Source organism: Vipera ursinii (genome assembly GCF_947247035.1).
Source record: "Vipera ursinii genome assembly, chromosome: 2".
NCBI lineage: Eukaryota > Metazoa > Chordata > Lepidosauria > Squamata > Viperidae > Vipera > Vipera ursinii.
In genome coordinates, this window is record NC_139513.1 from 9875780 (window position 1) to 9890787 (window position 15008).

A 15008-nucleotide genomic window follows, 5' to 3' on the forward strand; every position below is an offset into this window, starting at 1 on the left:
GGAGGCCTCAATAGGGGCCAAATCCTCTTAGAAACGCCAAGGCGGTCAGGACCAGATTTCTATTGGTTTTTATTTCTTTAATCCAATATATGCAACTGCTTCTCAAATACTTGGCTCTGGCTTCCTGAGTGCCTAATAATAACTGGAAAGACCAAGTGATAGCTTATGAAAAAAATAAAAGAAAACCAGTTCCAAACTGGAGAAAAAGCTGAAACTAGTGGATGTTCCATAAATTTTACCTCACAAGTCTTGATGGAGAAATGAAGCGGGGAAAATGACACCTCATCAGGACAAAAAATAGAATTTTAAAGATGAAGGAAAGCAAATACTGAAAAAGGAACATAAAACCCAAACCATGTGGGATAAAACAAAAGAAAATCTGGGGGGGAGGGGGGAGGGGTAAGGAGGGAGGGATAGGGGAGGGGTAGGGGGGTTTGTTAAAGATAAAATGTATGATAAAACTTTTCAATAAAAAAAAAGAAAATCTGCTTTACATGGGGGCTGAGTAGGGAATTCACCTCAGGACACCAGAAAGCTGAAGGCCTTTGGAGATTTTAAAGCAATTGTAATATTTTTAGATGATGAATAAATAGAGAAAAAATTGCTCTAACCAAAAATAGTTGAAAACACCATCACTGAAGAGATTCCCATGTTTTGAGTTGACAAAACAAGAAAAAAATGGCTACCATTAGCAAAAAAAAAAAATTGAAATTGTGAGGGAAAAGTAATGAAAAAGCTATTTCAAAGCAATGTTCTCTTCAACCCATTTCTTTCCCTGTCCTGTTTTTTTTTCTAATTGTCTAATTTTGTACCTCTGCCTGTGCGGAAAAGAAGCCAGAGTTGCTGCCTGCACGTGGGAAGAGCCTCTGCAACCAGGCAGCACTGCTTTTGCCCCCATTTCTCCAAACTCCACACAGCCCTTGCTTTTCCCCAAAGGGAAAAGCCCCAGAAACCAGAGATGGGCTCCAGCACTGAGGCATTCACCCTCCCACTCAGCATTTGCTCACAAGCATCCACACAAATGTTCCACCTGTGTGGCCAATTCAGCCACAGCTGTCGAGATCCAGAGGCAGCTACACCTACCCTGCTCCTTAACCCAGACAAGCAAGTACCAAAATAAAGTGTGGCTAGATGTGTACAAGAAAAGGAGATCAGAAAACGACAAGCAGAAGGGAACTGTTGTATGGAGATTAGCAACTATTTCAGGCAGGCAAGAGGGATGTCAGCTGCCAGAACCACCAGCTACAATGAGCAGTGTATCCCGGTGGATTCTTGCCTGGAGCTGGGCCACATTGGAACAGCCTTTCAACCCAACCAGTGCGAGGGTGGTATGGTACTTTACACTTTGGGACTTTTGTTAGGACTGAGTATTAAATACCTAATTACTTTATAATAGCAACTTGCAAGACCTAGAAAGATGGAATTAACCCTTTTGTTGGGGAAGAGGTGCGCCACAATAAATAATTGTGTACAGATCTGCTATGCTGTGGTGTATCCAATCCTAGAAAGCAAAATCCCCTCCAGCTGCCCATCTGATATATGTGTCTGTAATGAGAAATTACAGTGGCTTGACACATCCAGACACATGCCACTTTCCCTTCCTTTATAAACAGTCTCCAGTGAATATGAGACTGAGACTGTTCTAATTCTCCTCCCATGCAGCACCAAAACTCTGTATCCCACTAAGAAAAATGCTTATTCACTCTCAGGTGCTTATTTTAATACAGTGAGAAAGAGGATTTAATATGTCACCAGAAAGTAACTACACCAATGATATTTAATTAATTTTATTTAAAGCTAATTTAAACCTTTTCATAGCCCTTGTGACACAATGAAAGGTATAATATGCTTGAAAAGTCTTTTGCAATGAGAGGCTTCTCATCTTTCTGGTTCCTTTTTAGTGACAGAATTCTACATCCTGAATCTCTTTGCACAGCCTATATCAACATGTATGTGAGGATTCTGTTATCCACACAGTCAGTTGGGAGGACAGAGAAGTGTCTGTCCGTTGATAAACTGTGAGCATATTAAGGAATGAGAAAGGGGGGGAAAAGACTAGGCAAAACTTCAAATTATGGGAAGTGGCTATGGATTAGCTGAGCTTCCATATGCATGTCTGCTATAGTGGAAGGAAGAATAGAGTTTCATTTTGCATCAAGGAGACTTTACTGCTTTTATTGCTAGGGGGAGAATACCTGTAAAATGCCCACCTGTTGATAACCCTCCCACAACGAGGATCAAGTAGAAAGAATAAACAATTTTTGAAAAGTTCCCTTGCAAAACCACAATATTGACATCTTTATAAAATTGCATAGTCCAGAATCTGAGATTATTAATAATCTTGGAACTGATCCCAAATGGAAATGAAACATTAAAAAGATGTTCATTATTGATATAAAATAAAGTGTTGTCACTTTCAAACCCACACTTCAGAATTAAAACAGCTGTGCCCATTGTTTGTGTTTCCATTGGCAATTTTATCTCAGGGGTTTCCAGTTGTGAGCGCACTCAAAAAAACAAACAAACCCCACAACCCTTCCTAGTTCAGCATACACAAAAAGAAAATGCATAGATTTCACCAACTAAAGCTGGAATTTAAATGGATTTGAACCAAAATGGATCTGTGTATGGAAAAGTAAGCCATTTTCCCACTCCACACATTTATATGGCTTTTCCCCTGAATGGATTCTTTTATGTCTCATAAGGGATGACATTTGACAAAAGCCCTTTCCACACTCCATGCACTTGAACAGCTCCTCTTCTGTATGGATCCTTTTATGAGAGTTAAGATAACTGCTCGTAGTAAAACCCTTGCCACACTCCGCACATTTATACGGCTTCTCCCCTGTATGGATCCTTTTATGGGAAGTAAAGGAACTCCTTTGACTGAATCCCTTTCCACAATCCATGCATTTATATGGCTTTTCCCCTGTGTGGATCCTTTTATGAGAAGTAAAGGAACTATTATGACTGAAGCTCTTTCCACATTCCATGCATTGATACGGCTTCTCCCCTGTGTGTTTCCTTTTATGTGAAGTAAGTTGACTGCTCTGAATAAAGGTCTTGCCACACTCCGTGCATTGATATGGCTTCTCTCCTGTGTGGATCCTTTTATGAGATATAAGGGAACGGCTCTCTCTGAAGCTCTTCCCACACTCTGTGCACTTATATGGCTTTTCCTCTGTGTGGACTCTTTTATGGGAGGTAAGATGACTGCTTTTAATAAAGCCCTTTCCACATTCAGGGCATTTATATGGCTTCTCCCCTGTGTGGATCCTGTTATGGGAAATAAAAGAACTCCTTTGACTGAAGCCCTTTCCACACTCCATACAGTTATATGGCTTCTCCCCTGTGTGGATCCATTTATGGGAAGTAAGATGACTGCTCTGAATAAAGGTCTTTCCACACTCCATGCATTGATATGGCTTCTCTCCTGTGTGGATCCTTTTATGAGATGAAAGGGAACGACTCTCTCTGAAACTCTTTCCACACTCCGTGCACTTATATGGCTTTTCCTCTGTATGGATTCGTTTATGGGAAGTAAGATGACTATTCTGAATAAAGGCTTTTCCACACTCCATGCATTTATAAGGCTTCTCCCCTGTGTGGATCCAGTTGTGGTAAATAAGATGACTGCTTGTTCTGAAGCTCTTTCCACATTCCAAGCACTTATAGGGCTTTTCCCCTGTGTGGATCCTTTTATGAACAGTAAGAGAGATGTTTTCGCAAAAGCTCTTTCCACACTCCAGGCATTTATAAGGCTTCTCCCCTATGTGGATCCAGTTATGGGAAGTAAGATGACTGCTTCTTCTGAAGCTCTTTCCACATTCCAAACATGTATATGGCTTCTCTCCTACATGGATCCTTTTCTGAGATGCAAAGGACTCATTTTCACAAGGAAGAGTCAATTTTTTTCCATTGTCTCTGCATATTTTACTTTCTCCTTTGGTTTGGGTTGGATAGTGTTCTTTCACATCTAATTTGTCTTTGAACAGTTTTACATTTTTCATAATGTGTTTTTTCTTTATTTTTCCTTGTTGGGCAAGAAGGTCTTGCATTGGAGCATCAATGGAAGAACTTTCCCAATTCCAATTATTTGACTGGTTTGTCTCATGTCTCTGTACTTTCATTTCATTTGCAGGCTTCTCCAGTCTGTCTCCACGAGTCATCACTCGGAATGCTTCTGTGGAATTTTCATTTTCTTGTCCATTATTATCTTCAAAGAAAGGAGAAATAAAAATGATAGTAAGTTAGGGAAACAGTTCAAACTGCAGGAAGTTTGAACATAATTAAAGTCAAGCTGCACCAATCTTCTTAGATGCAGCAAAGGTGTTTGAGAATTTGAACTGGACTGTGTTGATTTAAATTTTTGAGAATTTCCTTAAATAGGTAAAATCGACCTAATCTTTGCATAAAGCACAACTAATTGGAAATTTAACAATCCTTCTAAAATACAAAAAACAGAACATAAGGATGCCCTTTTTTTCATGCTGCATGTTGAATTTGAGAGATCTTCCAGAGCAGGGGTGTCAAACTCAATTTCATTGAGGGCCGCATCAGCATTGCGGTTGCCCTCAGGAGGCCAGGTGGGTATGGCCAGGGTGGGTGTGTCCTACTGCGTGGGCGTGGCTAGAGTGCATATGGCCTACTGGGTGGGCGTGGCCAGCTCTACATCGTTCACATCAAGGGTGCCTATGGGGGCCTGGGCAGGAGTGGGACAGATCTGAGGGTCTCTGGCAGAAGGAGGGTCTCTGGGCCAGGGCCAAGGCAGTGGGGGCCGTTCCCTTACTGTTTCCAGGATGGCTTCGCGGGCCACATGAAACCACTTTGCGGGCCGGATCCGGCCCCCGGGCCTTGTGTTTGACATGTCTGTTCCAGAGGGAATATAAATACCAATGTGGAAAAATTTAAGGAATTTAGGATTTTAATGAGCTTTAATAATTTAAAGACGCTGTTAACAAAAAATACAAAAATGGAAGATCAAATAAAATTAATGGAAAAAAATGGTTTTAAAACTGAGAAATTAAAATCAACAAGTTCAGTATTATTATGACCAATATGAACTGATAAAGGAGAACATTTATAGCTCGGTGTTGTAATACTAGTGCTGATGATGTTACCTAGTATGGATAATGAAACATCTGGAAGAAAACAACCAAGCTCAGAGAGCATCAAGGACCCTCTCCCCATGAACTGTATGTTATTTCAAAACAATTCTTTTAAAACGTGGAGTGAAAGAAGGATATGTTAAGCTAGGAGAAAATATGTACGTCATTGTTAGAAAGAATTTCCATGATAAAAATTAATGTTGGCCTAGAATAATATTTGTTTCAAATATCTTTTTAGACAACTGATGTGCCATTTAAACCAGATATATCCAACCTGCACGTTGCAGGCCACATGTGGGCGTGGACAGCTAATAATGCAGCCCCATAAGATATAAAAATATTTTTTAAAAAATAAAGTTTGTTATTTATATACATTAATTATATGTTTTATAGGTGGACCAAGACAATTTCTCTTCACTTAATGCGGCTCAGGGAAGCCAAAAGATTAAACTGTGGCAGAATGATAGACATAGGTTTGTATGGCAAGGGAAAAAGCCACAGGTTGAATATCAAATTCTCCAAGATGCAAAGGAAATAAGACCTGGTCTGCCTGATTTGAAATTGAACTTTGCATCCTGCTGTGTGCTTTCAATGAAAGAATGTGGATGTCAACGGTGCTAACATCGGATGTTTCTGCATTTACAACGGATGGAAATATAGCCATCTTTTCCCTTTAGCTTTTAGAGTTAGATGATGCTGGGAGGGGGGATATGAATGAGAGTCCAGACATAACAACACTAAACTTAGCATGGGAATCAAGGTTTTTGATAAAGAATTGGAGATCTGGAGAGGAAGCCCATGCTTCAAGCTAATTGGGGAATGTGATTTATGACTGCTAATTGGAGGAGGAAATTGTGCTTTGATACTATGTGCCCAGGGGAGGGGAATTCAGTTTTTGGCTTTGATTATGTAGTGCCGATATTATGTTACTCGAATAAAAGATCCTTTAAAGTAAACAATGCCTTGAAATTCTTTTGAAGAGTTTCATCTGTCGGAACCATGAGAGTGGGTTGCTGAGCAATAAAAAATTTTAGAATTTAAAAAGCATGACCTAAGATTTGGGTAATGTAGATTTTTAAAACAATAATTTTAAAAGTGCCATATTGAGAATATGGAACAGATACAAATCCAGATTGTGCCATTACAGCTCTCAACATAATAAGCATTTTACAGAAGAGAAGCAGTCAGCAAAGACAATGAATAACATGTCAAGAACCATTACAATTTGAGCAAGGGGAATATCAAATGAAATCAAGAGAGCAATTGGTGGCAGAAGAATATAGTTGTTGCTGGTTTTCAAACTGTCATCAGAAAGATTCAAGGTAGATAAAAGGACCTATGGTATTCAACAACCTAAGACAGAATTTGAATTTTGGTTGTGTAGAAAGGACAAACATGTAACTGCTAAAACCTATAAACAATTAAAGAATGTATGATAAAATCGACAAAGAGGTTTTCACAATATACAGATGTAACAAAATATGTGGTTGAAAGGAGTGAAATTTACATTATGTTACAATCTAAAAGGCAACTTTCATAAACTGTTGTAATACAAAAATTTTCAGAAGTGTATAAAGGTACCTGAAACTTATATTGGAAATGTGGGCAACATCAAGACTGTCGCATTTTGGTGGACAGGTAAAAAAGGCAGAAAATTTGAGATTCAAATACAGGGAACTTTAAAGATAAAATATCCAATTGAAATCAGAATACTTTGTTAGGACTAACGAACAGGCAGCTGGAAAACAGTCATAGAAGATTGCTTCTGACTTCATATGATAACTGCATCGAGACTATTATACCCCCAAAGCTGGAAGGACTCTATATAACTACAACGGTGGATGGCTGATGGAGATGACAGAATTATCAGAGATGACTAAATGACCTCTTTGATTTGAGAAAACACAATATATTGATTAATGATTGGAAAACCCTGATGGACTTCTTGCTAAAAAAAGAAAAAAATGAACTTCTGGTCTATAAGTTTGAAGATTAGAAAGGATCCATTACGTAAGTTTATCATATAAACTTATAGAAAGAAGCTAAATTTTAACATTTCTTAACTTTTTCTATTCTTCTGTTTCCTTTTTTCATTATACTTTTTAAAAATTCGTTTATCACCTTACTCTACCTTCGTTTCCTCTTCAAAACCTGTATTGTTTTTTGTCCTATACATTTGGTAAAATTATAATAAGAAAGACATAGTTGATATCATCTAATTACAGAACGTCTTCCCAAACTCTGATTGGGGAGTAGCAAATTCTTACCCAGAGAGGCCACGTTCCTATGATTTTCCACCATGACTTCCCAATGCAGCGCCTTTTGGTCAGGATCCAGCTGAGACCACTCCTCCTCAGAGAAATACACAGCCACCTCCTCAAAGGACACATAGCCCGCCTGAACAAGGAAAAACACATCAGAATAAGACCATTCAGTGAAAGGAACCCCAGCTTCCTTCTGGGTTGGTCTGTCTGTCTGTCTATCATCAAGACTTTCTGCATCTGGAAAGCCCACTTCTCAGTCACTTCAGTCCATTTAGCATTTCATTAAAAAGCTTAATGAAAAGTCTTTTTAAAATGGTATTGTGCTAATGTGATTATTTCAGTTATTATCGAGCAGTCTGGCACAATTGCATGTCAAAGAATTTCTAAAATGATCACTCTCTACTTAACAGATGCTCACACCATGATAGCCTTATTTTTTATTATTCTTCTCTTACTTGAGTTGTAAGTTCAATGATTGTTTCAGTTCCAGCATAATAAGCAGGCGTTATCTTCATTCTATTTTTCACTGCATGGGAGACAGAATTTTAACACCCACAATTAACAAAATAGGACTAGGTATTCTACAGAAGATGAAAATGAGTCAGCTGGGATTTCTCTAGGGCAGACATGTTAAACCCGCGATGTCACCTGATGTCACACAACGTATCGAAGCTTTTTTGCCATTGCCGGCAATGGGGTGGACGTGGTTTCCCAATGACGCGTCCGGCCTGTAGGCCGGCAGTTTGACACCCCTGCTCTAGAGAATGGGAGAACCATCAATTACCTCCTGAAGTATCCTGACTTGGACCCTCCTGTGAGATCCTCATCTCCTGAAGAGGATTTGATGGATTCCGCCTTCCCTCAGGACCTCTGATCTTCACAACAGACTTGAAATAGGAGAAAGGAGGGGAAAAAAAGATTTAATGTACACTCCAGAACAGGGGTCCCCAACCCCCGGCCTGTGGACCACTACCGGGCCACGGAATGCCAGCAACCGGTCCATACAAACAAAGTCCCATCTGTGGGATGCAGGCAGCACACAAAACCATGCTCCCTCTGGTCCATGGAAAAACCTCTCTCCACGGAACTGATCCCTGGTGCCCAAAAGGTTGGGGATTGCTCCAGAACATTAAGTTGATTCGCGTTCTCTGAATGCAAACCTGAAAACCCCCAATATCCATCAGTGAGGCTGAATGAGACACTAATGGAACAATGTCCTACAAGGATTAGGAAAAGGTCTCCATGTAATTTAAACGCCAGAGAAGTCTCAGAGGGAAGGGTGAAGAATTCAAACACATTCTTTATTTCCCCTTTGGGGCTCCCCACCTGCAACTTGACCTGCTCCTTTTGTTCCTCCACCTGACTCAAAAGGAAGGCTTCCAACAGAGCCACCGCCTGGGAGCTGGTCTCTGCTCCACACTCCCGCACCCAACTCTCCATCTCTGGGGGCAGAAGGATCAGGAGCTGCTCCAGAACAACTAGGTCCAGCATCTGGGTTTTGGTGTGCTTTTCTGGTCTCAGCCATCGCCTACAAATGTCATGGAGTCGGCTGCAAAGTCCTCGGGGACCCTCAGCCTCCTGGTATTGGATGCTCCTGAAGTTGCAGGGCTGAACTTCTGAATGGAGGGTGGGTTCCTCTTCCAGGATCTTCTGCCCGCTTCTTGCCCAGATCTCCCCACAGCTGCCAGGCTGAACAACTGAAGGACCTTTTCCAGTCGCTCCACTTGCTAAAAGTTGTGTCTCCATCCTGTCTCTGTCCTGTAAGGCAACTCCAGATGGGTACAAGGAATCTTCCGGCTCTCCTAAAGACATTTCATTCATAAGTCTGCTTCTTCAAATTCTGTTGCCGCCTGTCTTTAGCTAAGAAATAAATTTGTGTACATGCAAAGATGTAGAAATCACTTCCAATTTGTGTACCTGAGATGGAAAAAAGAAAAAGAATTTCAAGAATTAGAAAGTGGAGAATTTAACCACCGAACAACAGTCATCCCCATGGAAGGAAAGGTTTTTCTGAGCTGGTCTATGATTGCAATAGGGTTCAGCAGATGGGGTTTTTGCGGGAGGGGGGGCTGCATTTTGGAGCACTTTATATTTCTCTTGGTCACAAGAAAAAGCTTCCTTTTAAAAACTTGCCCTCTGCATTTCCCCCCCCCCCAAGAAGGATTTACACAACCTGCCAAAGAAATACTCCTGGCTGCGGATGCCCCATTTCCCTTCTTCTGGGGACACGCAAGCGAGTTCACACAATCCTGCTTCCTCGCCCTGCTTCTCTCCTCTCCTGCTGGACCTCCGCCAGGCCGGCCCTCCTCTCCCCCAACTCGGGCTCTTCTTCCCGGACACGGGCAGGAAGGGACCCCAGGATCCCCGCCGCTTTCCTGGGATCCCCGGTTCTTCTTCTGCTGCTGCTGCTCTGGAGCTCCACTTACCCCCTGCATGGAGAGGGCGGCTGGGGAACATGGGACCCGGGATCGGACCCAGAGGAGAGCTGGGCGCGGGTCTCCCCCTCCTCCGCCTCCCTTTACACGGGAAGAGCCCACCTCCCCACCTAAGACAGGTGTGAATCTCTTCCCCCGCGAGACTCTCCCGCCAATTCTTCGTCTCCCGCGGAGCTCCAGGGGTTAAGGAGCGAGAGTATGGTGTCCTAGAGCGGCAAGGCTCACAGCCGTCACTTCCTTCGCAGCCTCCTCTGGAAAAGACTTTCGCCCTCCAATGGCCCATTGGGGAAGCGCTTGGTGTTCCCTTCTCTTGCTAGAGTGCGCCCTCTGGAGGAGTCAATGCGGAATTCAGGTGCTCATGCTCAGGGAGTGTCAGGGAATTGCGCAGCGGGTGTCCAAGTGAAGTCATATAGATGCTTAGCCAAACTTGTAGCGTTATATAAATATAAATACTGCTATCATGTCACATTATAATATATATAAAGCCGAAGAGCCAGCGCTTGTCCAAGGACATCTCCATGGTCATGTGGCTGGCATGACTAGACACCAGAGGCGCATGGAACGCTGTTACCTTCCCACCGTAGTGGTCCCTATTTTTCTACTTGCATTTTTATGTGCTTTCGAGCTGCTAGGTTGACAGAAGCTGGGATGAGTAACAGGCGCTCACTCTGTTACATGGCACTCGGGATTCGACCTGCCAAACTGCCAACCTTCTGATCAACAAGCTCAGCGTCCTAACGCACTGAGCCACCACATCCCTCTGTGTGTGTGTGTGTGTGTGTGTAATTTTATTTCTAATCTGTCTTTTACACTTGGACTACAGTTTCTTTTCACATAAAGACTGATTCAAAGAATGAGTTAAGCATCTCTGCCTTTCTACTGCCTGTTACTTCCTTGCCATCTTCTCTCTTTAGTGGACCAACTGTTTTTTTGACCGTTTTCTTTTTATTTATATGTTGAAATAAACTTTAATTGCAAATCTTCATTCATTTTGAGCTTTTGCTTTCCTGACTTCATCTTTGCAGATGCCGGCTATCTGCTGATATTCTGCCTTAGTTATGTATTCCTTTTTTCATGTTTTGCACTTATCCTTTTTGTCTTTCAGTTCATCAGAAAGATCTTTGTGCAACTATGCTGGTTTCTTCTTCGATTTCTTGTTTTTCTTTTAAAGTAGTATTGTGTTGGACTGGGCTTTTATGATTTTTTATATTTTATGACCATATTTTTCAGAGTTTCACATGCTTCTTGAATTGTTTTCCCCTTTAGGATTTTTATCCATGGAATTTTTCTTGGCTCTGAGTTTGTTAAAATCAGCTCTTATAATGTTTAAGGCACTGGTTGGATTATATTCTATTGCTTGTGTTTGCATTATATTGAATTCCAATATGACGTGATCACTCTCGTCCAAGATTCCAGCAACTTCTACTCCCTCTATCACTTCTTCTCTATTAGTAAGAACTTTAAACCTCATGCACACAACCTGTTATTCTTTATGACCTTGTATGTACCATTGGCAAAAATTACTTTATATCCTTCATTTTATAAGCAAGACATACTCAGCCAATTGTGATCTAAATCTGGTACACATAAAACTTAATGAATGATTTACCGTACATATATAGTTCGTAAATATATTGTTCCTTCCTCCTATACAAATAATTACCATTTGCCAGGCTTACATATTCTTGGGCAGCTGATTCCATACTGAAAAAAGTTTTGGTTTATTTACAACAGTGGTCCCCAACCTTTCTGGCTTCACGGCCCAACAGGGGCGGGGTAACGGGGATGGTTTTGTTTGAATGGCAGGCATGCGCGCAAGCGTGCATAGCTCCATTTGCAGAAACATAGAGCTTTGTATGCACATTGCTCACGCAAGTGGAACTGCATGCATGCACTGCATGTACACACATGCTCGCCCACTACTCGTGCGGCCTAGTTCTGAATGGGCCGACCAATAGTATGCCACATGGGCCTGGGGACCCTTGATTTACAGTATTTTCTCTTTACTTTACTTTACTTTACTTTTATTAAATTTGTATACCGCCCTTCTCCCGAAGGACTCAGGGCGGTGAACAGGGCATATATAAACAACCAAATATCTTTAGTATGTTTGCCTTCATCACAGAAATTTGTGTCTTCCTTCTTCCATTGTTGTGCTGTTTTACTCCTGTTTGTAGCTTTTAATCTTACTGGAAAATTTATCTGGATATGTTGAGTGGATCCACATGCAGAGCATCATTTTACTACACAGATTTTCTCTCCCACCTTGTTATCTCACTGGAATGCAGCTCCTGTCTGAGATGTAAATTACTATTGTTTCTCCCACCTGCCAGCATTTTCTAGCACATTAGCCCCCCCCCCCCACACACACACCTATCTTCCAAGCACAAAATTATGCTGGCTGATGTGGTTTCATTTTGTCTTTGTCCCTTCTTATTAAGATCTGCTGGAGGATTGTTTACAACTGTCCGCAAATCCTCACTCCTCCGTAGAAACACCTCTATCTTTAGGCTCCATGAGAAATAATTCCTCTCATTAAAATGAGCCACAGGAAATCCTCCTCCCATTTCTGTAACAAATAGCATTGTGCTGTCCTCAGCATCCTTCAGATTCATAGAGAAACTTTTACTGGTGCTTCATTTCTGGGCCCTAGACATAGAGGACACAGAAGAAAAAGGCAGGAAAAAAGGGAAACTCCACCCTCCACATCCACAACAACCAATCACAGTGCAGAATGCCACTCGCAGGAGCCAGCACTCTCCAACCAATCAAGAAGAAGAAGAAGAAGAAGAAGAAGAAGAAGAAGAAGAAGAAGAAGAAGAAGAAGAAGAAGAAGAAGAAGAAGAAGAAGAAGAAGAAGAAGAAGAAGTAGTAGTTGGAAGGGACCTTGGAGGTCATCTAGTCCAACCCCCTGCTCAGGCAGGAAACCCTATACCATTTCAGGCCAATGGCTGTCCAGTCTCTTCTTAAAAACCTCCAGTGTTGGAGCATTCACCACCTCTGGAGGCTTCCACTGGTTAATTGTTCTGTCAGGAAGTTTCTCCTTAGTTCTAGGTTGCTTCTCTCCTTGACCAGTTTCCATCCGTTGCTTCTTGTTCTGATTTCAGGTGCTTTGGAGAATAGCTTGACTCCCTCTTCTTTGTGGTAGCCCCTGAGATATTGGAACACTGCTATCATGTCACCCCCTCACCCTTCTCTTCATTAAACTACACATACCCAATTCCAGCAACCGTTCCCTATAACTGTGTGTTCTGGCTCACTACTCCAGCTACTACATTTAAATATCATCTATCTATCTATCTATCTATCTATCTATCTATCTATCTATCTATCTATCTATCTATCTATCTTTCCTATGTATCTTCAAATAAATAATCAATGCAGGTGCTCATGCAGAGAGGGTAGCAAAGGGAGATTTTCTAGGAGGAGGGGGGGGAAAGGAAGCTGTCTCCCCCAAATCAAGAACCTTCTCAACACAACTACAGGGAGTGCAGAATTATTAGGCAAGTTGTATTTTTGAGGATTAATTTTATTATTGAACAACAACCATGTTCTCAATGAACCCAAAAAACTCATTAATATCAAAGCTGAATATTTTTGGAAGTAGTTTTTAGTTTGTTTTTAGTTATAGCTATTTTAGGAGGATATCTGTGTGTGCAGGTGACTATTACTGTGTATAATTATTAGGCAACTTAACAAAAAACAAATATATACCCATTTCAATTATTTATTTTTACCAGTGAAACCAATATAACATCTCAACATTCACAAATATACATTTCTGACATTCAAAAACATAACAAAAACAAATCAGTGACCAATATAGCCACCTTTCTTTGCAAGGACACTCAAAAGCCTGCCATCCATGGATTCTGTCAGTGTTTTGATCTGTTCACCATCAACATTGCGTGCAGCAGCAACCACAGCCTCCCAGACACTGTTCAGAGAGGTGTACTGTTTTCCCTCCTTGTAAATCTCACATTTGATGATGGACCACAGGTTCTCAATGGGGTTCAGATCAGGTGAACAAGGAGGCCATGTCATTAGATTTCCTTCTTTTATACCCTTTCTTGCCAGCCACGCTGTGGAGTACTTGGACGCGTGTGATGGAGCATTGTCCTGCATGAAAATCATGTTTTTCTTGAAGGATGCAGACTTCTTCCTGTACCACTGCTTGAAGAAGGTGTCTTCCAGAAACTGGCAGTAGGACTGGGAGTTGAGCTTGACTCCATCCTCAACCCGAAAAGGCCCCACAAGCTCATCTTTGATGATACCAGCCCAAACCAGTACTCCACCTCCACCTTGCTGGCGTCTGAGTCGGACTGGAGCTCTCTGCCCTTTACCAATCCAGCCACGGGCCCATCCATCTGGCCCATCAAGACTCACTCTCATTTCATCAGTCCATAAAACCTTAGAAAAATCAGTCTTGAGATATTTCTTGGCCCAGTCTTGACGTTTCAGCTTGTGTGTCTTGTTCAGTGGTGGTCGTCTTTCAGCCTTTCTTACCTTGGCCATGTCTCTGAGTATTGCACACCTTGTGCTTTTGGGCACTCCAGTGATGTTGCAGCTCTGAAATATGGCCAAACTGGTGGCAAGTGGCATCTTGGCAGCTGCACGCTTGACTTTTCTCAGTTCATGGGCAGTTATTTTGCGCCTTGGTTTCTCCACACGCTTCTTGCGACCCTGTTGACTATTTTGAATGAAAAGCTTTGCAATTTTAAGAGTGCTGCATCCCTCTGCAAGATATCTCACTATTTTTGACTTTTCTGAGCCTGTCAAGTCCTTCTTTTGACCCATTTTGCCAAAGGAAAGGAAGTTGCCTAATAATTATGCACACCTGATACAGGGTGTTGATGTCATTAGACCACACCCCTTCTCATTACAGAGATGCACATCACCTAATATGCTTAATTGGTAGTAGGCTTTCAAGCCTATACAGCTTGGAGTAAGACAACATGCATAAAGAGGATGATGTGGTCAAAATACTCATTTGCCTAATAATTCTGCACTCCCTGTACTTTTGACAGTATTCTTCTTACTCCAGAGACTCAAAATAATCTTGACTTTTCCCCAATCCACTGCAGTGGCTTCTCTCTCTCTCTCCCCCCCCCCTCCCGACTCTATGTATGTGTTACACAGAAATTTACACTTTATCATTAGCATTTTTTCCAATAATTTTATTGAAGGTTACAGTATGCAAA

General features: G+C 41.6%; 1 protein-coding gene across 4 annotated transcripts; it reads right to left on the reverse strand.

Moving 5' to 3' along the window:
• Nucleotides 1-1875: 1875 nt before the first annotated feature.
• LOC310636477 (zinc finger protein 263-like) lies at nt 1876-9979 on the reverse strand. Of its 4 annotated transcripts, none has more exons than XM_083356355.1 (6): nt 9918-9979; nt 8699-9289; nt 8157-8259; nt 7828-7898; nt 7376-7505; nt 1876-4216 (listed from the first exon to the last, which is right to left on the reverse strand). In XM_083356355.1, the coding sequence occupies exons 2-6, from the start codon at nt 9191-9193 to the stop codon at nt 2583-2585; spliced, it is 2433 nt and encodes an 810-aa protein (XP_083212481.1). In that variant the 5' UTR covers nt 9194-9289; nt 9918-9979; the 3' UTR covers nt 1876-2582. The 4 variants fall into 4 exon arrangements, with proteins under 4 accessions (XP_083212481.1, XP_083212480.1, XP_083212482.1 ...); XM_083356354.1 differs by having other exon boundaries at nt 9799-9975; XM_083356356.1 differs by lacking the exon at nt 9918-9979 and adding an exon at nt 9546-9703.
• Nucleotides 9980-15008: the final 5029 nt, after the last annotated feature.

Excerpts from the sequence above, each read along its gene's own strand:
- LOC310636477 (XM_083356355.1), bottom strand. The coding sequence starts at position 9,193 with ATGAATGAAATGTCTTTAGGAGAGCCGGAAGATTCCTTGTACCCATCT. Across the intron at positions 8,260-8,698 it reads AGGAGCAGGTCAAGTTGCAG|TCTGTTGTGAAGATCAGAGG; the intron begins GTGGGGAGCCCC and ends TCCTATTTCAAG. Across the intron at positions 4,217-7,375 it reads TAGGAACGTGGCCTCTCTGG|ATAATAATGGACAAGAAAAT; the intron begins GTAAGAATTTGC and ends CTTTCTTTGAAG.